Source organism: Xenopus laevis, chromosome 4S, assembly GCF_017654675.1.
Source record: "Xenopus laevis strain J_2021 chromosome 4S, Xenopus_laevis_v10.1, whole genome shotgun sequence".
NCBI classification, from domain to species: Eukaryota; Metazoa; Chordata; class Amphibia; order Anura; family Pipidae; genus Xenopus; species Xenopus laevis.
Window position 1 is genome coordinate 77498680 of NC_054378.1, and position 22959 is coordinate 77521638.

Sequence of the window (22959 nt, forward strand, 5' to 3'; positions counted from 1 at the left end):
TTTTGTACAGCCTATTTATTTACACAGTTTTTGTTTTCACACTGAACTGTTCCTTTAAGTGAAAAAAAGTGATGGAAAATCTGTGTAAGTGTCATAAAGATAATACGCACCAAAAAATATCAAGTGCTGATGTGTAGGACGCCCATAGTATCTGTACTCTGCATACATTGTTACACACTGTGAGTAGTATTATTGTTTGCTTGTCATGTTTTGTTTGCACAGTGTGGAATGCAACATGCAGAGCCCTGTGCACATTGTATGAGGGGGCGGCATTACACCTGACATTCACACAAAAGAAATTTCGAAATTTTCTTTCTTGTAATTTGACTCTAGGAATGAAACAACAGGTAATCAGTAACCAGACAGGATCATCCGATCAGACAACAAGTGGTGTGATGTGACTCCACCCCTCCCAAATCTGGACTGCAAATAGCAGACTTCGTAATTTCATGTCCTTTTGCTAATGTGCTGGTACCTGAATATCTGGCAAATTTCCATTTCCTTATAGTATTCTTTGGCAGTCATTTAGCATTGCTGATATCCCTGCGGTTTATCGACTCCCTCTCTATTTTATGTTCTTACTTTTCTTTACTTAGAACTCCAAGATGATGTATTCTGCCCCTCTTTTTGTTCTACTCTGTCTTCTTCCACTTAGACCCAACTGGGTTCTGGCAGATGAAGATGATTATGGAGAAGAAATTGTTCTTTCTTTTGCCATGCAAGAAGAAGCCCAAGTAGATACTGAGAAGGAGACATCTTCCAGGGCTTTCTACTGGAGTAACAAGGTAATTTCTAGTCTGTTAGTCTATGATGCTGAATTACTAAATGTTATACAGGTATGGGACCTGTTATTCAGAATGCTCGGGACCTGGGGTTTTCTGGATAACGTATCTTTCCGTAATTTGGGTCTTCTAGTGTAGTAGAAATTTATTTAAACATTAAATAAACCCAAAAGGCTGGTTTTGCTTCTAATAAGGATTAATTATATCTTAATTGGGATCAAGTACAAGCTACTGTTTTATTATTACAGAGAAAAAGGAAATAATTTTTAAAAATATTGATTATTTGGATAAAATGGAGTCTATGGGAGACAGCCATTCCGTAATTCGGAGCTTTCTGGATATCGGGTTTCCGGATAAGGGATCCTATACCTGACTCTATTCCAGCCAAATACAGTCATAATTAATGTGTATAATCACACTACATCTATCTTGGATAAAATAGTGTAATCTGGGGTTATACGTCATGTTATGCAAAGGAAAGACACTCACATAGAGTAGTTGTATTTGTTTGGGCTTTCTTTAGTTTCCATTTCTAAGTATTTACAGTGCCACTTTTTTTTCCATGGGTAATTTTTTATTATGTTCTAAAGTAATACACCCACATCCACTCCCCTTTAGCTGTAAGGTGTACATTGTTCTGGCATTGCAACTAGTTCTTTTTAGAAGCAATATATATGTATAGGGTCTATTGTCAAGAATGCTTGGGACCTGGGTTTTCCGAACTTTTACAGTTCAGTTGGTTTCCGACTGTTCACCAGAAATATTGACTTTTTCCAATTACTTTCTATTTGTGGCCGTTTTTCCCATACCTGTATAAAAGTGGTCAGTCATCTTAAATCTCAGGGATTTTTTTGCTCAAACACATGTACAAAAACAAGAACTCATTCCTCAAAAATAGAGAAAATAATCACTTTTCTTTTGGAGAGCAGTAATATGACAAAATGATGTGTTATGAGTATGATTGGTTTACCTGAGTATCTGCCTTTAATATATTGCCCCCCTTTTTTCACTATTTGAACAGATTTTGTTGTTTTCCTGAGAAAACATTTATTTCTTAAAACTTTTCAGAACATAAAAAATGCCCAGATATGCATTCATTAGAATGGTGTAACATATTTCTGCAGGGACATTTAGGAAGGTTGCTTAGCCCTTATTTATCAACATCAGCAGGTTAGGTGGAACACAGCCAAAGTGGCTAATACATTTCTGGTCCCAGTTTAAAAAATGTTATGTGCTATCTTTTGTAAAAATACAAAACATCAACTATCAGGATTTTAGTTATATGTACACTTATAAGAACTTATCATCACACAAGTAAAAGCTGTGTTGTTCTTTTGTAGGAGGCCTGGAGAATGACAGGCCAGTATGTAGTGGTGTTGAAGGAAAATGTCCACAGGTCCCAGACAGAAAGAGTCATCCGCCGGCTGCAGGCACGAGCAGCAAAGCATGGCTACCTGACCAAAATTGTCAATGTCTTCCATGAACTTTTCAGAGGGTTTGTTGTGAAAATGAGTAGTGACATGTTACAGATGGTAAGTTTTGCTTTGGAAGGTAGTGTGCTCACTCACCATTCCTTCACTCCATATATTCTTAAAACACAGCTCCTACAGTTCCTCCATACTATACTGGTTATGTCCAAGCAACCAACAATATAGCCATGAGTCTGCAAAAATGTTTTAAAGGAGAACTAAAGCTTAAGTAAAGAATTAGGCTAGAAATGTTGTACATTATGTTTCAGGCTTCTGTACCAGCCCAAGGCAACCACAGCCCTTTAGCAGTAAAGATCTGTGTCTCCAAAGATGTCCCAGTAGCTCCCCATCTTCTTCTCTGCTGATTCACTGCACATGCTCTGTGCTGCTGTCACTTACTGAGCTTAGGGGCCGACTCCTTAATAATGTATTCATTATAATTCAGATAATTACTATATAGCAGAACAGAAACAAGTGAAAGTAGCATCAGAATTTAGTAATCAGCCCTGTAGCATCAGTTTATATTACAGACAAAACTTCATTTTCTGCTTGATAATTTGTGACGACCCCTAAGCTTAGCTTCTCAACAGCTGCTCAGAGCCCACTGAGTATGTGAGTGTCACAGACACTTTCCAAGATGGTGACCCCCTGTGACAAATTTGAATTCCTCAATATCCAAAGAATAGAAAAGAACCCCCACTGGAACAGACTAAACTCAGGCAGTCACAAATTATTATTAACACACTTATTTATAGTAAGTTAAAAAATTAAACACCACTGGTCAGTGCATGAGGCTGAATATGCCACTTATTATTGTTGTAAAGTGCTGTGCAATAAATTATAAAGTGCAGTGCAAAGGATTATAAGTGAGGAGCATGGGAGGCCAAATTTATTCTATCCCACAATAAATTCGGCGATTACTAAAGTGATACCAAAATTAATAACCAGTTTCTAAATTACTAGTAATACTAAGGAATAAATTGATAGTTATAATTGATTGACTAAAATGGAAATATGTAATACAATAGATTATAAAGTGCTACAGTGCTAAATGGATTAGGTAATCCTTACTAAGATTCGATTAGTTGATTAACTAGGCTGCCATTAGATAGAATAAAAATAAATCATGCTCAAATTCATGAGAAAAGGAGGAAAATGAAAAAGGAGATGGTGGAGTTGTCCCAAAACTGCTACCTAATTTGTTCTATCCCTGGGACACCACAAAGGTGGAGAAGGCAGAGTAACCGGGACTGTGGTCTCGTGATTAACTGAGCCCTAAGCTGATTTGAGAGACTACGATATCCTATAAAACCACAATTCCGCGGTCTCCTGGGAGTTTTAGTATTGCAGAGAAAGAGAAGGAGTTGAACCGAGCAAGGATTCTATCCACCACCCTCCGAAATTGTTTGACCCCAAGTTTAAATAATTGTTTAAAAGATAACCAGACGCGCGTTTCGCTATGTTAGCTTTGTCAAGGCGTTTATTACGCCTTGACAAAGCTAACATAGCGAAACGCGCGTCGGCGTTTCATTTCCAGATCTGGTTATCTTTTAAACAATTATTTAAACTTGGGGTCAAACAATTTCGGAGGGTGGTGGATAGAATCCTTGCTCGGTTCAACTCCTTCTCTTTCTCTGCAATACTAAAACTCCCAGGAGACCGCGGAATTGTGGTTTTATAGGATATCGTAGTCTCTCAAATCAGCTTAGGGCTCAGTTAATCACGAGACCACAGTCCCGGTTACTCTGCCTTCTCCACCTTTGTGGTGTCCCAGGGATAGAACAAATTAGGTAGCAGTTTTGGGACAACTCCACCATCTCCTTTTTCATTTTCCTCCTTTTCTCATGAATTTGAGCATGATTTATTTTTATTCTATCTAATGGCAGCCTAGTTAATCAACTAATCGAATCTTAGTAAGGATTACCTAATCCATTTAGCACTGTAGCACTTTATAATCTATTGTATTACATATTTCCATTTTAGTCAATCAATTATAACTATCAATTTATTCCTTAGTATTACTAGTAATTTAGAAACTGGTTATTAATTTTGGTATCACTTTAGTAATCGCCGAATTTATTGTGGGATAGAATAAATTTGGCCTCCCATGCTCCTCACTTATAATCCTTTGCACTGCACTTTATAATTTATTGCACAGCACTTTACAACAATAATAAGTGGCATATTCAGCCTCATGCACTGACCAGTGGTGTTTAATTTTTTAACTTACTATAAATAAGTGTGTTAATAATAATTTGTGACTGCCTGAGTTTAGTCTGTTCCAGTGGGGGTTCTTTTCTATTCTTTGGATATTGTGAAATTTTTGAATACTGACTGCAGTCAGACCTCCACCAGAATTAGAAGGATAAAAACCAAGGGGTGTTTTGTGTTTGTAATTAAATTTGAATTCCTGGATCATTGCTGCTATAGAGAAACTTATACTTTAGGCTGGTGCAATAAGTTCAGTATATAATATATGGCATTTTTAGCCATATAAATTTTTAGGGTTTAGTTCTCCTCTAACACACACACTTTGTGTTTGTTTGCATGATTGTCCGTTTTCTAAAATAACTGCGTTTGTCAGAAATGTCTTCTATCTCAATTTTGTGACCGCAGCATATTTTACCGTATTTCTGTATAAGCCGTTTTATGTTTTTTTCACAATTTTACCTTTCTCCATAAAAAATAACAAAACTTCATTTTAAGATGAACTACAGCACAGAGTTGTACCCTGTTATTAAATAAGAATTAGAAAATATTGTGGGTGAGAGACTTTATCTTTATGTGATGTTGATTGTTGCATCAGGTCTTTAAAGTCCAAGGTACCTGCCTGGAAATACTTCTATATTTACACATTTTTTTTAGTTTGTAAATGATTTGCACTACCGGACACAACAAACCCTTTTTTTTTTCCTATTGACTATATATGTTATACTTGCCTTTTACATTCATGGCTCAAAATTGTGTTAGGGTGGGTGGGTAAATGCAAGCAGAGAATGGTCAGTTTTTATACAAATCTTTTGAGCACTTCACAGTTTGTCGTGCTTGTATACATGATCACACACATTAGAGAGAAAATTGTTTGGACAGCTTTGACTTTGGCACCTTTGGGTGGGTCCTATACAGCTGAGACAATGGGGTGGATCTATAATGCATTAGACAAGTAAACACGCATTAAAGAAATGTATCCTACAAAGTTTTAATTTTTTATTTCAAGAAAATGAAATGCTTCTCTTTCTTTTTAGGCTCTGAAATTGCCACATGTGGATTATATAGAGGAAGATTCATTCATATTTGCACAGAGTGTTCCGTGGAATCTTGACAGGATTGTTCCTGCCCAGCAAATGGCCAGCCAGTTCAGCCCACCTAGTAAGAACTACTTATGTATCTTTGGGTTCTCCCCCAGTGGCATTTCTCACAGTAACCAAAATAAAAACAGCATTATTAGAAAGTGAGCTAAACACTTAAGGAAACTCAAGATCTCACAAAATAGGAGCCCTGTTTTGCAACCAAATCTGTCTTTCAGCTGCTCTCTGTAATTGTGTATGAAGCACAATAGGTCACAATGGGAATCAGAGATATCACACAAATAGTGGCTTACATACTAACACCTTACTAAGCATTTATGTCCAATGTATCTTATTTGGAAACATATATATCATCTAAATGAGGACCAGTTGACTTTTCTATTACTGTACAATGTCTTAATGAATTATTTTTTAGCTGTTGATTCTTCCTCATTTTGTCACTATGTTGGTTTCTTGTTTATTGCATAGATACTGGAGATACTGTTGAGGTTTATCTCTTAGACACCAGTATTCAGAGCAACCACAGAGAAATAGATGGGAAAGTGTTTGTGACAGATTTCCAGAATGTCCCAGAGGAAGATGGAACCCGTTTCCACCGACAGGTGACTTATTTAATACTTATGCTCCACCTATGCACTGCCTATGTTTTTGCACTCTACACATAAATGGTTATAGAATATAATGGGCCAGATTCAATTCAGTGAGGAAAAAGTTATCTCATGGTTTATCACATGAAAACTCATGGACGAGATTCAATTTTAGAATTTAATCCTAATTCAGTTAAATTTTTTCCCATAGACTTTAATAGGGTTTTCATGTTATAAACTGTGGGATATGTTTTTCTAGATTGAATTGCATCTTAAACTGACTTTCGTCCATGACTTTTCATGTGATAAACCTTTTTCTCAACAAAATCTGGCCCAATATATTCAGATTCTGGCTAGCACACAAGATCTCAACTTGACAAGCATACTGTAGGCATGCCAAAATCGAACTTTTCCAATTGTGTCTGTAATCAGGTCTAGTTTTAGGGCAGGGTGGGCATTTTCTCTTGGTCACATGTTCAGTGTACAGTGAAATCTCTATTTTACATACCCTGATTTTAAGTCTTTTCTCTTTTACACCATTGTTTGCAGTCCCACCTATATATAATACATAGTGTATTTCCATAATTTTATAATTTTCTGAATTTTATACCATTTTTACTGGTCCCCAATAAAACTAATTTAAACACTAAGTTTGCAGTTAATTCACTTGCTGCAGTATTCGCAATATAATTCAGAAAATGTATGTATGTGCTGCTTCTAATGATTTTATCATAATATACTGTATTTTCTTATAGGCCAGTAAGTGTGAAAGCCACGGAACCCATATGGCTGGAGTGGTGAATGGAAGAGATGCTGGTGTTGCGAAAGGCGTAAATGTTCGCAGCCTTAGAGTACTAAATTGTCAAGGCAAAGGCACAGTAAGTGGAAGTCTAACAGGTACGTAAAAAACATTTGCTGTAAAATGAAATTTTATTGTTGCTTTATGCTCTTGGTAATGGGTGGAAATTTGGTAAACAGTGTGCAGAAGTGCTGTTGAACATCTTTATAGGAGGCAAGGCTTGTATTTCAAGTTTTTTCTGTAAATACAATTACAGTTTCAGCGTGAATCCCCTTTCCCAGGCAGTGATTATTTTTTTTCGGTCATGGTTTTGTTTTATACAATAATGCAATACACCATGACTGTGAGCACTGGTCATGTGAAATATTTCTAATCCAGAAACATAAAGATGAGCTTTCATGCTCTTGGGGCTTTGGAGCAAATCACAAGTCTACTATACAATCACTCCATCCACACGTTGGTTCTTTCATTGCTCAGAATGTGTCTATCATTCCATTCGTTTCTGCCTGTGTTTTCCTTGGGCCAAACTTTTCTATTTCTCAAACCAATTCACACACTCATATGGTCATAAACGTTTACATCTTTTAGTGCTTTACAGGTAATAATAAAAACATGCTCAAAAGTGGTTATTCGTTATTCTAATGAGTAATTTTACATTTTCTAACTAGTTGTTTTCAAGCTAAAGCTCAAAGGCCACAAATCCTAAAACCATTCTAAAGCCAGGAAGGTTTGGCCTTGAGTATGATAAAAAAAAATATTAATAATGATACAGATACAATGTACAGCTGTAGGACCCGTTATCCAGAAATCTCCAAATTACTAGAAGACCATCTTCTATTGACTCTATTTTAAAAAAATAATTCAAATTTTTAGAAATGATTTTCCTTTTCTCTGTATTAATAAAACCATACCTTGTACTTGATACCAACAAAGATATAATTGACATTTTGAGTAACAGCTCTCATACCTGTATTAACATTGTCCTTGCTTATTTAAACAACTTGATAGAAACTGGAAGTCTGAAAACTTTACAATTTTAATACACTTAATGGGGTAACAAAAAAGATTTAACAAAGTTTGCCTAGTAACCCATAGTAACAAATGTAATGTTTGCAATCAAACGACAGGCCAGTAAATGGGATAATCATGAAGACTATTAGACATTATTGCTCAATTACTGTTTATTATGGCTCTGGTTTATGTCTTAATAAATGTTGCCTTCTTCCAGGTCTGGAGTTTATCAGAAAAACATTGATTGAACAGCCTTATAACCCCCTCATTGTCCTCATCCCCTTTGTTGGGGGGTACAGCCGGATACTGAATGCTGCCAGTCGTGCCCTAGTGAACTCAGGAGTTATCATCATTGCTGCAGCTGGAAACTATAAGGATGATGCCTGTTTGTACTCCCCAGCATCAGAACCTGAGGTAATGTCACTCTCATGCTGCAAGACGCTGATACGTGTCTCCTGTTCTTTGCTATGCACAACTGACACACAGCATGGCAGCAGTAGAACAGAGTTAAAATTGCAAAACCAAACAAAATTTGCAAGATTTAATGGAAAAGTAAACCCTCTGAATTTTTCCCTTTGCCCATCTTTTTCACAGTTCTTCCACTGGATCATCAAATCAACATGCAATTATAGATAAGCACCACAGGCTATAGAAAAAAACAAAAACAAATAAAAGAACCTAGTACAATATTGTTAATATTCAGTGCATTCACACTTATGCACACATTCACACATATGCAGTGTTGCAACACTAATCTGTGTGTCTTGAACCATAGATTTGTGCACAGATTTTTTGTGCTATCTCCAAAATAAAATTGTAATTAATTAAGGTTGCTTGTAGTGCTTGCTTCAAAAGGTGAAATTAATTAAAATAAGGTTCCTGATTTCAAAACATATCAATATCAACGCCTGGGTATTCCTTTTTCGGTAAAGACATTAAAATGCAGGGACAGTGCCCATAGTGTAATTTGCCTTTATTTTTTAAAAGGTTTTAAAAATTTTTGCACTTACTGTGCATAAATCACACTTCTGCCCATAGTGTAATTTACCTTTATTTTTTGAAAGGTTTTAAAACTTGGCAGCAGTAGACAAGCATGATAGGTTGAGAAAGGACACTGAAAAACTCATTTATATCTGAAAAAATAATAAAAACTAATTATTAACTAGCCACTACTGTTTAATATATTTCTGTAATACAGATTATTTTTCTTGTGAATAAATATGGCTATAATTTGGTTATTCTAATATGCAGGTTATTACAGTTGGAGCCACTAATTACCAGGACCAACCTGCAACAATGGGTGTGCTTGGCACAAATTATGGAAACTGTATTGACTTATTTGCCCCTGGAGATGATATTATAGGTGCCTCCAGTGACTGCAGCACCTGCTTTACTTCAAAGAGTGGAACATCTCAAGCAGCAGCACACGTTGCAGGTACAGACAGAGCTATTCAATACGGTTACAGCAATATTTAATCCAAATCTCAACCTGATTGGGCTTTAGCCAGAGCTGTAGTACTACCTATATTTAACAGACTTGGTCTTCATATATACTACTCCAGGCTCCCCTGGGGTGGCAGCTTCACAGTCTACAATGTCCTAAATTTGTCTTAAAACACTACAAAGAATGTCTAAACAGATTTTCTTGTTTTATATTTAATAACATAAATTGCTTCTGATAAAATGTATCTTTTAGGCATTGCAGCAATGATATTAAATGACAAACCAGACCTTTCAGTGTCAGAATTAAGGCAGAGACTCATACATTTCTCTACCAAAAAAGTCATAAATGAAGTTTGGTTCCCAGAAGATCAGAGGTTGATCACCCCTAACCGAGTTGCAGGGCTCCCTGGGAAGCTTCTTGCAGGTAGGTCGCTAAGAGTGGTGTTTATTATTATTTCATGTATTGTCTCGCTCATTGTATCACTTGTATCACCTGTATCATGTTTTGCTAAATGGATAGTTATTTCCACAGACTAAAAACCCTAAATAGGTCTCTGGTATGAGCAATTTAAAATCAGTGTTTGCTGCATGGTGAAAGCTCTAACTTTAGAAAGCTCTCAAGTTCTAAATAATGCATAATATCATCTTATTTGAACTGGTGTGTGTTCTATATTCTTTGTAGCCACTGTAGGATACAGACATTCCCATTGTGGAGAGTGTGTTCTTTTTTGGTCTATAGCAAGTATTTGTGTGGACCACTTTGTGTTGTTCCCTTGTTTTCCTTTTACCGAATCAGATATTCCTTTAGAATTTGAGATAGGTTAAGAGCAGAGAAACCATCCAGGTGCTGTTTTGCTTGCGTGCCCTATCTCCTAAAGTGGTGGGTGATTTTATGGTTAGTACAAAAGTCGCCCCAGGTCTTTCATCTACAACTGTGAGCTGTTTGTAGCCTGGCTATGTGTATGTTTTGTCTGCCTATATACAGTACCTAAAGACCTGATTTATACCTCTTTCCAGATGAGGAGCTTTTTTGCCGTACAGTTTGGTCAAAACCATCTGGCTTTGCTCGTAAAGCCACAACCTCAGTTCAGTGCAGTGGGAATGAAGAGATGTTCAGCTGTTCCAGTTTCTCCAGAAATGGGAAAAGAAAGGGAGAACATATAGAGGTGGGTAAATACGAAAATCAATGAACACTTAAAAGCCTTAGCAAGAAAAAAAATATATACTTAATGGAGAATAAAGATTTTGAACCCACAATCAATGAAACTTAAAACAAATACTATAATAGTTTGCTTAACAGCAGCCTGTGAGCCCCCCAAGTATAAATAAACTTGCTGCACCTCAACACTTGCACTAATTCTGGGATATTGTAATCTACTATTTCATGTTACTTTAGTAGTAATTTAAATAAACTGTACATCAGTATAATGTATTTTAGTGACAAAACTCTGTTGAGAGACTTGTGCATATCAAAAAGCTATTTCAGAGGGAAGGTGCCAAGCATTTCTAAGATGAATGTCAACCTGAAAAAAAACACATTTCAAGTGTTATATCCAAACCTGTTAAAGTCTGCTATCCAAGAAGTTAATAACCTTGATGAATATATAAATGTAACACACAATAATCTAAATATCAGTTATTGCATTCATCCATTGAAAACATGTACAACAAGTTCTCTGAAACACTAGTTCAGCTTAAAACTTTCAATATACATTTTTAGCCACCACATCGTTATAAATTTGATTACTTAATGCTTGAGACTTTCACATTTTGACTAAATTAACAGGAAGAAGACGGCAGGAAGACGTGTATTGCACACAATGCATTTGGGGGAGATGGAGTATATGCAATTGCTAGATGTTGCATTTGGCCAAAAGCTGTCTGTCATATTAATTCTACTACACCTGAAGATGGAGAAACACCATCCACTGTAACCTGTTCAAATGAGGATCACGTTTTAACTGGTATGTTATGTATTGAAAGGGGAGGTTTTGCAACCTCAGATTATATCTAGCTACAGGAAATACATTTGCTCTCTTACTTTCCTTATTGTATCTCAGCCACATTACATTTATCCTCTCTTACAGTTTGTGGCTAAGCAATAACAAAGAGCATAGTCAGAAAGGTGTGTAATAACTTACATATTTTGCACCAAAAAATAATGCTTTACAAAGAGTTAATAGTAATATAATTTAAGAGCTCTGGAAAATCTTGACTTTTATATAGAATCTAGTAAAATGCTGTGTAGAATTTGAGGAAGAAAGCACAATTAATGAAATTCTTTCAAGTAGAATATCATCTTAGATTAATTAAGATAAATGTGGTTTAACAGGGTGCAGCTCTCATCATGTATCTGGCCATTTCAATGACGTTGTTCGGCCCATGCACAGGATTGGTAATGAAGACCCTGCTTGTATTGGGAAAAGTGAGGTTACTTCTCATGCACTGTGCTGCCATGCACCAGACATTGCCTGCAAAGTGAAAGAATATTCTCCCATGGGCTTTATGGACAAGGTAAGAACAAAGCTGAATGTTAGGGCCCCCGTTATTCGATTATTTTTGAAACAAGCAATTTAGGTGCACAGGAATAGTCTACCTGCAGATGTGTTTTACGCTGGATTACATAAACCATAGATGGAACCTGCAGATAAAATGACAAAGCAGAGTTGTTGTTAGAAGGGAATATAAAATTGCTGGCTGTGTAAGGACTAGGTATAAGCATATAGGGGACTTATAGGGTAAATGAACCGGAAATGGCGCACTGAAGGAAAAGGAAGAAAATGAATGGGGAACTATTTAAAATGAAAACTTAATATAAGCTTCTTGTGGAAAAAAACATTCTAAATATTACAATATATATACAAATTCTGTACTTTTTCTAAAATAATCAAATCCATCGGCACTATCCTCCTCTTAGCAATCTGTCTCTCTCCAGACATCAGTCAGAGTTTGATTGAAAGTAATACATCAGGTGGGGGGGGGGGCTCCCTTTACCTAGGAGATTAGAGCTTAGTCTTTCAAAATAACTCCATCTAACACAGATCCTGTTGGAGATGCTTTGTACACTGTCTTTTACAATATGCCTTGCTTTAGCTGACCTTCCCTTCCCCTACCATTAAACACTATAATATCTTTTTAATGTGAGTCAAATGTCATAACAATTTGTATATATGGGAGGCAGTTTATGACCACCCCTTGTCTGCCTGCCAAATTTTAATTAATTATGGCTAATAAAGCACAGCATCCTTCATCAAGAAACCCATTTTCTAGAAAGCTCAGAATTACAGATACGCCATCTATTATACAGTCCATTGTAGTAAATAATTCTATTTTTACAAAATGATTTCCTTTTTCTGACATTTTAATAGTCAAGCATTTTAAAGGGATACTGTCATGGGAAAAAACATTTTTTTCAAAATGAATCAGTTAATAGTGCTGCTCCAGTAGAATTCTGCGCTGAAATCCATTTCTCAAAAGAGCAAACAGATTTTTTTATATTCAATTTTGAAATCGGACATGGGGCTAGACATATTGTCAATTTCCCAGCTGCCCCAAGTCATGTGACTTGTGCTCTGATAAACTTAAATCACTCTTTACTGCTGTATTGCAAGTTGGAGTGATATCAAACCCAGTAAGTCTAAACACATTTGTGATAGGGTGGGATTAATTTATTTCCTATTTAACCCTACAGGTGACTGTTTCATGTGACGAAGGATGGACCCTGACTGGCTGCAATGCGTACTCCCGTAGTTCCAATACTTTGGGAGCATATTCTATCGATGACACCTGTGTTGTGTCTAATCCTACAGGTGGTAAAGGTGCCGCAGCCATTGCTATCTGCTGCCAGAACAAACACACTGAAAACAAAGAGAACACAAACTACCGATGAATTAAGCCCAATTAAGCTTTGATTTGCAAGACTTTGGACCTATTCATTTTTTTTATTTTTTATTTTACATTGGAACAGGAGTTCTGCCCACTACATTTGAAACCTGAATTAAAATATGCACTTTGGTTAGCTCAAGGTAAATATCAGGGCTCTGAAAATTGTGGCTGTACTGACATTGCTAATATATAACTTACAGCAATCTCCAAATAGCTGAAAAATCAAGTAAGAACGTGGAAGCTTATAACAGGCTGTATTATTATTATATAGTAAGATGAGCAATACACAATATGAATAGAACATTTATTAAAATACAAGTTTCCATTTTTGAATAAGGACTCAAGAGCCACTAATTCAAGTGCACAGATATTCATAAACATTTTTCAGTGGCATCTCCTATACCTTATCCAAGGAGGCCACATAATCTACAGGAGACAAGAAAGGCAAAGGAAACCGCAATGACTACAAATACCAAACACAACAGACTTTGATTAGGGCAACATGAACCTTACTAGTGTATATGTGATAGTTACATTATACTCCGTATTCATGTAAAACTAGCTCACACTTTCATTATCTAGTACCTTTAGAAGTGAATGTTTAGTTAAAATGTTCAGAATGGAGTAAGTTGTCAGGCTGTGCATATTACTGGCAACTTCTTTTCTAAATGACCAAAGTATTCATATTTTTAGCGCATATCCTTTAATTGCACTAAGGCAATAGTAAGCATTTAAATTGTTTGTTCCAGTCTTTGAAAATAATCCCTGCTCATTATTAGCAATGATGAGTCTTAGGTTGTAGGATGTCATGCTTGGGAAGGATGGGAATGCATCTCCAGGAACTGACGGAGGACCTCTCAAGAGATATATATTTATCTCACAACTGCAGGGGTGGAGTGTTTCCTTTTCACTATAACTTCTGTTTTATACTTTGGACATATTTATTTGGGGCTTGTGAGGCTGCTTTATTTTGTATACCAGTCATATTTTGAATAAAATATAACAATATATAAAACCTGTTTCAGTACTCCTCTTTCACACTAAAATCTGTAAAAATCATAGAAATAATTTTAAAAACATGCGAATATATAATTTTTGTTCTGTTGCATTGATAAACAAAAGGGACAGAAAAATACTTGGAGAAAACACCACTGGGGAAAAAGGATATTTTCTTGAATTAAATATAATTACAAAAATAAATAACTGGGTCCTGGGCTACTGAGTATTATGCAGTAAAGGGAAAATATGAGCAACTTAAAGGAGAAGGAAAGTCGTTTCACACTTGGGGGTGCCAAATGTTAGACACCCCCAAGTGATTGTATTGGCTTACCTGATACCCCGGGCTGTGCTCCTATCAGCAGAAAACTGCACTGGCCCAGGGTTATTCCAATGAGCACCACTGAACGATTCTCTTCCAATTTGTTTGCGTGGCTGCGCAGTAGGACAAAAAGCTGAACTTTAACTAAAGCTATTGGTGCAATATATCAGGCAAAAAGCAGAAGAAATCTGAATTTTCAGGGGAAAAAGCTGAAAAAAATCAGAGGAAAAATCAAAAAATGTGAGAATCAGATTTTTTCCTGCAAAGCAAATTTTTGGGAAAATTTAATAAAAAAACTGAGCAGATTTGATCGGAGTTTGTAGCAGAAAATATTGAGATAAATTCGGACCCCTTGGAGTTTCAGTAAACACGGCTGATAGAATTGATACAATAGTTGCTAATATTCTACAGATACTGCTGAGAAATGTATTGACTAATGCTATCAACTAAATGTAGCAAATTGTAACAGTCCAGAAGCTCCTGGATCACTGAGCTTCCAGAGTGAAACCCCAGAGACAGGAACATTAAACTTCAAACTTCAGTTTTGGGTAACGGTAAAAAAAAATAAAAGATGGAAAGCAATCTTTGTTTAAAAATTAAAATGTTAAAACAGAATCCCACCTCCAACAAATTCTTTAACTGAAAAAAGCTCTGTTGAGTTTCAAGGTTATTTCCCTTTATGTCCTGAAATGTGCAGCAGTATCATCATAAACCACTTATGTCAGATACACTAAGGGTAGGACTTCACGATGCGAGAGGAGCCGACACGTCGCGATGCGGCAAAACGCATGCGACGTGTCGGATGTTCTAAAGAAAACGGAAGTGAAGGAGAAATCGCAGGTAAGAAGTACATTTATCCGACTGTCGGATGAAAACGCAGCTGCCCTTATGGCTACAGAACATGTGCACTTTATTGCATGCAAGGCACTTGCACTGTACATTGAAACGAAGAGCAGGAACACAATTAAAAACAGATCGCTGTACTTTGGTTGAAAATTTATTGTAGAGAAACATTTTTGGAACGAGTAAATAATTAGTCAGTTGATAAAACAATACAAGAATAAAAAAGGCCAATCAAATGTGCCTTGGAACAAAGTGCTTGCAGTCTTTTCCTAGACAGAGTTTTAAGATCAAGAATGGTTTCCGTTAGATTAGAATGACACTCTCTTGCCGATAAAAAACAGGAAAGCTGTCCTTAGATAAGCGATTCCGATTTATGGTGCATGGAGAATATCAGCTAAAAGTATCCGAGTGCACATGCAATATCTGAATGAGTGTATAGTATAATATTCTTGGCAATCCTGGTGTTCCACAGCTAATACTGTATATTATTTATTGCCAGCTCTGTGAGATATCCCAGCACTTGAAGTAAATATTCTTTGCTCAGAATCTGTTAGGATAAGAAAATAAAAACAGTTTTAACTATAACTATAAATTGTAGTTATCAGTGGCATAACTAACATACAGGTGGGCTGGGGACTACTTCCAACATCATCTCTGCAACAAACTTTACCCGCTGCCTCAGAAACAAGCAAGCTGACAGGCAGCAGAGGTTGAAGGGAGGGCTGGCGAAGGACTGGCTAAGGGTGCATTGTGGCCCAACCCCTTCCCAAAAAGAGTTTTTGTGGAGGTGCCCTGCCTGTTCAAGTAATAGCACTGGCAGTTAGACACACGAGATATACAACTCAGGCAGATTACAACAGGTTAATAAAATAATCCCATAGAGAAAGAGAAATATTTTGCTATTAAAATTCAGTTGGTTTCACCAGAAATAATGACTTTTTCCAATGACCTCCTATTTCCTATGTGTGACTGGTTTTTCTAATATTGAAGTGTAAAGTTTAATTTTTCACCTTCTAAAGCAGCCCTGGGAAGGGGGGGGGGGTCGCTGACCTTGTAAACTGTTCTAAATTGATACATTTCTTATGTTTAACCCTGCTAAGCAAAATTCCTGAGTTTCATTAAAGGCAGCTGTTAGAATTGATACAATAGTTGTGACTACTCCAGCGATGCTGCTGAGAAATGTATCAACTAAATGTTGCAAAACAGTAACTTTTTTGCTTCTGTGCCTGAACTACTGAGTTGCCAGATTCAATTCTAAACGTAAAAAATTAAAGATGGAAAGTGATTGAAAAAAAGTCTATTTCTGGTGAACAATCAAACAATTGAACTGAAAGAAAGTGTTTGGAAGGTTGACAACTCCTTTAACTGAATTACAAAATATTGGCTCAGCAAAAAAAAAAAAAAAATGAAGCCACATAGCCCAGCAAGAAGGACTATAATGGTGCAACATGTGTTCACTATAATAAGCATCTGTAATAAGAGCACAGTAAAAATAATCCTTAGGCACTCTCGGCAATGACTGGCTGAACGATTGTGTATAGAGAAATAATTACTGTAACTACTCACCTTTACTTTACCATCACAGTGTGCTGATGCCACAGAGGTGGAGACCTTTACAAGATGAGTTGCTGATAAGTGGATCTTAAAATGCCGGAAAAAATGAGTATAGAGGCACTGAAAAAAAAGATCGACTTCTTCTGCCAAGACCTCATCTTGTCCTTTATGTATATTACTCCAAAGGGCCTTAATATCTTCTGGATGAATGGCATATGATATGTCCATATGTGGTTCGACTGGCACGGAAAAGATAAACTCAGTGGCTGTGATATGTTCATGTGCTTCATAGCCGGTCCACATCGCTGCCATCCAAGCAAGATCCCGAGAGCTGATTGGCAAACTACTGAAAGAACAGTCAAAAGCTTTTTGAAACCAAGTCCCCACCATTGCTGTAAGAGTCTCTGCTCCATTTACAAGGAATAAAGGAAGACATAGAAGAGTCTCTGACGTTAACATGTCTAAAGTATCTTCGTCTGCAAAAGTACAGCAAAAACAGCCTGACCAGACAATGCGGTCTTGTGCACCTGCTGCAGAAAGCGGAGCTTTCGCCAAAACCTAAAATACAAAATAATTCAAGTCAATGAAAATACTTTATTTCAGATGCCACATGCTTCAAGTACAAATTTGGAAGTATTTGGTATTATGTATATTTAACTAGCATAGCATATTGTAATTTTGCCAACCAAAGCAGAATCCAGGGACCAGTCCAATTGCCAGTTTGGAGTCAGGAAGAAATTTTTTCCCCCTCTAAGGCAAATTGGAGAGGCTTCAAATGGGTTTTTTGCCTTCCTCTGGATCAACTGGCAGTTAGGCAGGTTAAAATAGAGTTAAAATGTTGAACTTGATGGACCTAACGTATGATGTATAATCATCCGTAGCTCCACATTACATCCGATTGGTTAAATGCAGAACAACACTGAGTCGGATCAACAGCATTCAATAAAGTTGCCATTAGTTCTTATTTCTCTTATAAAGGGTTGGCTTGTCTAAGTGTTAAAAACTGGATATTCAGATTGTTCTCTTATAAAAACAATGCCAAACCCTACAAGATAATTTCATGACCTTATATAGAAACACAGAGTCGGTACAATGGACTTTCCTGCAACTTCACAAAGGACACAAGGAATGGGGAGAAAGGCACTTTCATCTTTAGCTCTAAAAGTTGAACAAAGTTAAATATGGAATATGGAGTTTCCTAGTCAAACAGTTAGTATCTGCAGATATAGTTTAAAAACAAAGTAGAAAAGGGCTGGTTTTGTTTAGTAGAGCACATTTTACACCAGCAGTTCTCAGTATCTCTGAAGAAATAGCAGCTAATGCCATGTATACAATGTGTGACTAAACTAAAGTGAACGTGTGTCTTTTTGACCCTAATGAAAAATATACAAAACTATAAAAAAAAGTGTGCTCACCTGAACAAGAATAGATCCTGGATCTTGCTCTCTTCCCTTAAGCCCAGGTAGGGGGGAGAAAGTTGCTTTCACGTTCAACTCTGTGCCAACCTCAACTGCTAGTCCCTTTTGCTTCTCAGCACAGATGTGGGCAGACAGAAGCCTGGCATACTCCTTTAAGTTTGTGTATGAGAATTTGTGCATTGGGGTCACACTATATAGGGTCCATTGCTTGCTAAGAAGGAGAGCGACCTTTGCAGGATCAACAGATTCCTGAAAGCACAACAAATATATATATATAGTTAAAATAATGATACCAAGAGATTGGGTACAAATGTATCCTGTAGTGTATTTTCATTTCTAAAGCTGGCCATAGATGTACAGATTTTCAACAGATCCAATCCACATCGTGAGACCAAGATCTTCTGAGAACCATCGTACGAACGTTCGAACTGTCCATCAACTAAAACGACCAATTTACCAGGAAAACAAAGGGGAGCTGCCTGCTTGGCCCTGCAAACATCCATAGATTGTACTGGGACCGACAAAGATTTTTTAACCTGGCCGATCAATTTCCTGGCAGATGTCGGACGAAAAATCGTAAGATGTACGATCGTTTGAATCCCACTAACCGCACGATAATTTGACGAATCGGTCGGGCTGCGCTGAAATCGGTCGTTTCGCAAAGAAGAATCGTCGCGTCTATGGGGGCCATAATTTTTACGACAGGTGAACTTGCCAGGAAATTCATTTTTTGGAATACATTCAGTTTTCTTATTCATAATAAAAAAAATGTTACACTATCATAACAAAGGCTACTGAATAGTCAGGAAACTTACACTGACATTTCTATTAAAGGGGTTGTTCACCTTTAAATTAACTTTTAGCATTATGTACAGTGATATTTTGAGACAATTTGCAGTTGGTTTTCATTTTTTTGAGTTATTTAGCTTTTAATTCAACAGCTCTGCGGTTTGAAATTTCAGCAATCGGGTTGCTAGGTTACTCTTTACCCTAGCAACCATGCGTTGATTTTAATAAGAGACTGGCCTGAACAGAAGATGAGCAATACAAAATAGCAATAACACTATATCTGTAGCTTTATGGAGCATTTGCCTTTTAGATGGGGTCAGTGACCCCCATTTGAAAGCTGGAAAGAGTCAGAAGAAGGCAAATAATTAAAAAACGCCAAAAATTATGAAGACCAATTGCTTACAATTGCCCATTCTACAACATACTAAAAGTTAACTTAAAGGTAAACCATCCCTTTAATATATAAGTGGACGCAATTTCTGGGTGGGCAGGTGGACACCACTCCAAGGAGGCTAGAGACCTATATCCACAACCCTGAACTCCGGAAACCTTTATCAGTATTCTATAATCATTTAATGTCAATAGGTAACTCTAACCTTAAAAAAACCCATCTGAAATGGCTAAAAGATATACCCTCGCTAGATGAGGAAAAATGGAATGATGCTCTGGAGTCCTACTCAGATGGGATGATATGTAGTAAGGACAAACTAAGTCAACTTAAATACCTGCACAGGACTTATCTCACCCCTCAAAGATTGCATAGGATGAATCCCACTTTAGCACCGGCCTGTCCTAGATGTTCTGAACCGGTGGCCAATTATTTTCATATGGTGTGGACCTGTCCTGTGATACGTCTTTTTTGGCAGCAAGTGCTGCAGATTATTAGTGGGAAAACGAATTGGTTACTCCCTGTGTATCCACTGATACTCTTATTGAACAGGGTAGAGGAAGTATCTGTTAAAAGTGCTGAGTGTACTCTCCTTTCTATTTTACTAATGCTTGCAAAAAAAGCTATAGCCCTCAAATGGAAGGATTCCTCTGGCCCAACTGTCCCTTTTTGGTTGGACCTCATTAGGAAAGCAATGCTTAGGAAAGCAATGCCCATGTATAAACTGACGTACATGAGAAGGAACTGCCCGGAAAAATTTCTTAAAATATGGGGAATCTGGCTGGATGAGGAGGAGGTTTGATGATTATGGTCCCACACTAGTGTAGATACATTGTCAACGTAGTAGTGGTTTGGTGGCTCCTACAACCCCATACCCTCCCCCCCGTACGCGAGTATATTACACATGTATATCCCTTATATGTCTGTTCCTTTTGGTATAACCTTCTGACTTAGGTCACGGTCTAGTGTTCTGATCATTGGTTGGACCTCACGGCCACACTGGCAGTTATATGGTCATAGGTTCGCTGCTTGCAATACCAGAGATACAATTGGTGCAACAATTTTTAACATGTCAATTTTTTTATTTTTATTTTTGTTAACTGCAATTGATCCTGCATATTGATTGTAAACGCAGAAATGTATTTTACTTGCCACTGTACGTTCATGCCTCTGTTATACTTTCAATAAAGCAGTAATTGTTAAAATAATATATAAGTGGATATATTACGTGAACTAGACATCATGGAGGCACCCATATGCAATAAGCATGCTTGAAATATTAAAATATGCTAATAAACAGTTTATTTGTATAAAAACAAGTGTTTAAATACATATAAACACTGGTGTACTAACCATTTAAAAAAGGCACGACATAGCCACTTTAAGTTGCCAAGTAATTTTCTACTTACTGATAAAGGACTGGTCTGGTGGATCCTTCTCTTTGATGGTGCATGATGGAAGGGTGTATGCCTTCGTGCTGAGGCTAAGCCTATATGAGGGAAGCCAGTATTTTGAAACTGGATGCTTCTTCTTGCAGATGAGAAGTCCTTTGGGGTTGAAACCCCATTAGAAGGTGATTGCATGGCTAGCAATTCAAAGTGAAAGCTCACTTGATCTCAACAGAAGACATGATTTAAATATGCTCAACCTTTTAGGGCCATGGAAGCTCTTGCAAATATTGCCTGCAATGTAAATGAAATTAGAAGTGGTATATTGGTGATCAGGTTTGCTTCTTTAAGTACATAAAATGCAGGAAATGGGTGGGCATGTTCCCTGCCAGAAGAAGACTAGGAGGGGAATAGCTAATCAAAGTCCTACAGTCATGCAACTATGCTTCGGTTTAGTGATGTGTTGGTTGAGAAAAACTCAATCCAGACTCGGCTTCCCCCACCATTTATAGACCAGCGCCGATGTCACAAAAGGAGTGGGGCAGTCACATACCTATAAAAAAGGAACCTGCCAGTGTAAGGCCACGGGTTGGGAAAGCAGGTTGAACCTGCCTGCGACCCACAATTGGTACAGTGTGGCTAGGGTTGCCACCTTTTCTGGAAAAAAATACCTGCATTCCTATATATTTATCTTTTTTCCCTATTAATAACATTGGGATCAACCGTAATTTTTACCGGCCAGGCCGGTAAAATACAGGTAAGGTGGCAACCCTAAGTGTGGCTGGCCCGAACCCAACAGGTGGGTAAACCTGTGGGTCCCACAGGTATCAGAGCAAAAAAAAAAAAAAAATCCAATGGCACACAGGACTAATGTAACGCCTTAAGTGTTTATTGCGGTGCAATGTTTCGGGCGGACCCCTTTGCACCGCATTCCACAATAAACACTTAAGGTGTTGCTTTAGTCCTGTGTGCCATTGGATTTTTTTTTTTTTGCTCGAATTGGGAGGCAGCAGGACCTCCACCTGTGTGCACCAGGCAACTCTGTTTAGCCTAGTGAGCAAAGGTGTGAGAGGACCAAAACCATTTGTATCTACTCCCACAGGTATCGGGCCAGGCCCACACATCACTACTTCAGTTCCTGATCAGGTGGCCTAGCTGCTGATTGGTTCCTGTCCTACAGTGCAGTTTGCTGATGGCGGCCCTGCACAGCCTGGGAAAGGAGGCAGCAGGACGTGCAACAACTGGGCAGGACTAGTAGTATTTTTGCAGACATTTTCAATAAATCAGCCTGAAACACTATTTTTAAGCACATTCCTTATTGAAAAGAGTATAATGCACGAACGTAAACCTCCCCAAACAAATGAGCCTAATTGGGGAGGGATTTGTGGAGGTTTGTAAGTATGGCATGTGGATAACCGATCCAAACAATGTCCTAACAGGATAACCTTGATCAGAGCGAAGGATAAACTATAAGAAAGGGGGATTAAATGCAGAACGTACACTCCTATAAAATCGCTGCTCTAGAGGGTGACTGAACATACAGCGGCCTAATAAACACATACAAGTATTCCTCATCACCAACTCAATAACACACTCCCCTTTATTTATGTCTCCCACTATACCAAACACACAGATGCGAATCCAACCACCACCCCTTTACTTCACTAACCTACAGTCCGGTACCAGCAGCGCCATATACAGTAACATCGCGGCTTTTCTTTTTTCAAAAAGCTAACATATCCCAGCATTCAGTGCGTCCCACACCATAGTGAGGCGCGAAACGCACGCCGCTTCCTCATTGGTAGGTTCCAGAACGCAGGAAAAAGAGAATGTGCTAATGTTATTATCTCCTATAGCCAAGGAAAAGTGATAGGGTGCCGTCACTATTTTACAACTTATATGTAGCTTCGTGTTTCAGAAAAGTAATGAACCGCTACTTTTGACTCCGCCGGTATTTTGGGCTTTCCAGGTCCCTTA

The 22959-nt window shown here is 37.6% G+C and overlaps 2 protein-coding genes across 3 annotated transcripts; one reads left to right on the forward strand and one right to left on the reverse strand.

Annotated features, from left to right (window-relative positions):
- The first annotated feature begins 427 nt into the window (after window positions 1-427).
- On the forward strand, window positions 428-14292 carry pcsk9.S (proprotein convertase subtilisin/kexin type 9 S homeolog). The gene is made up of 12 exons (XM_018260930.2): window positions 428-785; window positions 2123-2314; window positions 5497-5620; window positions 6028-6161; window positions 6902-7043; window positions 8174-8370; window positions 9208-9391; window positions 9653-9823; window positions 10417-10565; window positions 11186-11363; window positions 11732-11913; window positions 13091-14292. Exons 1-12 carry the CDS (start codon window positions 606-608, stop codon window positions 13286-13288), a joined length of 2031 nt encoding a protein of 676 aa, XP_018116419.1. The 5' UTR covers window positions 428-605; the 3' UTR covers window positions 13289-14292.
- Window positions 14293-15586: 1294 nt separating this feature from the next.
- cenpl.S (centromere protein L S homeolog) lies at window positions 15587-22817 on the reverse strand. 2 transcript variants are annotated; one of them, XM_018259787.2, is made up of 5 exons: window positions 22652-22817; window positions 21004-21276; window positions 18415-18666; window positions 17012-17557; window positions 15587-15992 (listed from the first exon to the last, which is right to left on the reverse strand). In XM_018259787.2, exons 2-5 carry the CDS (start codon window positions 21175-21177, stop codon window positions 15918-15920), a joined length of 1047 nt encoding a protein of 348 aa, XP_018115276.1. In that variant the 5' UTR covers window positions 21178-21276; window positions 22652-22817; the 3' UTR covers window positions 15587-15917. The 2 variants fall into 2 exon arrangements, with proteins under 2 accessions (XP_018115276.1, NP_001090496.1); NM_001097027.1 differs by lacking the exon at window positions 22652-22817.
- Between the last annotated feature and the right edge of the window lie 142 nt (window positions 22818-22959).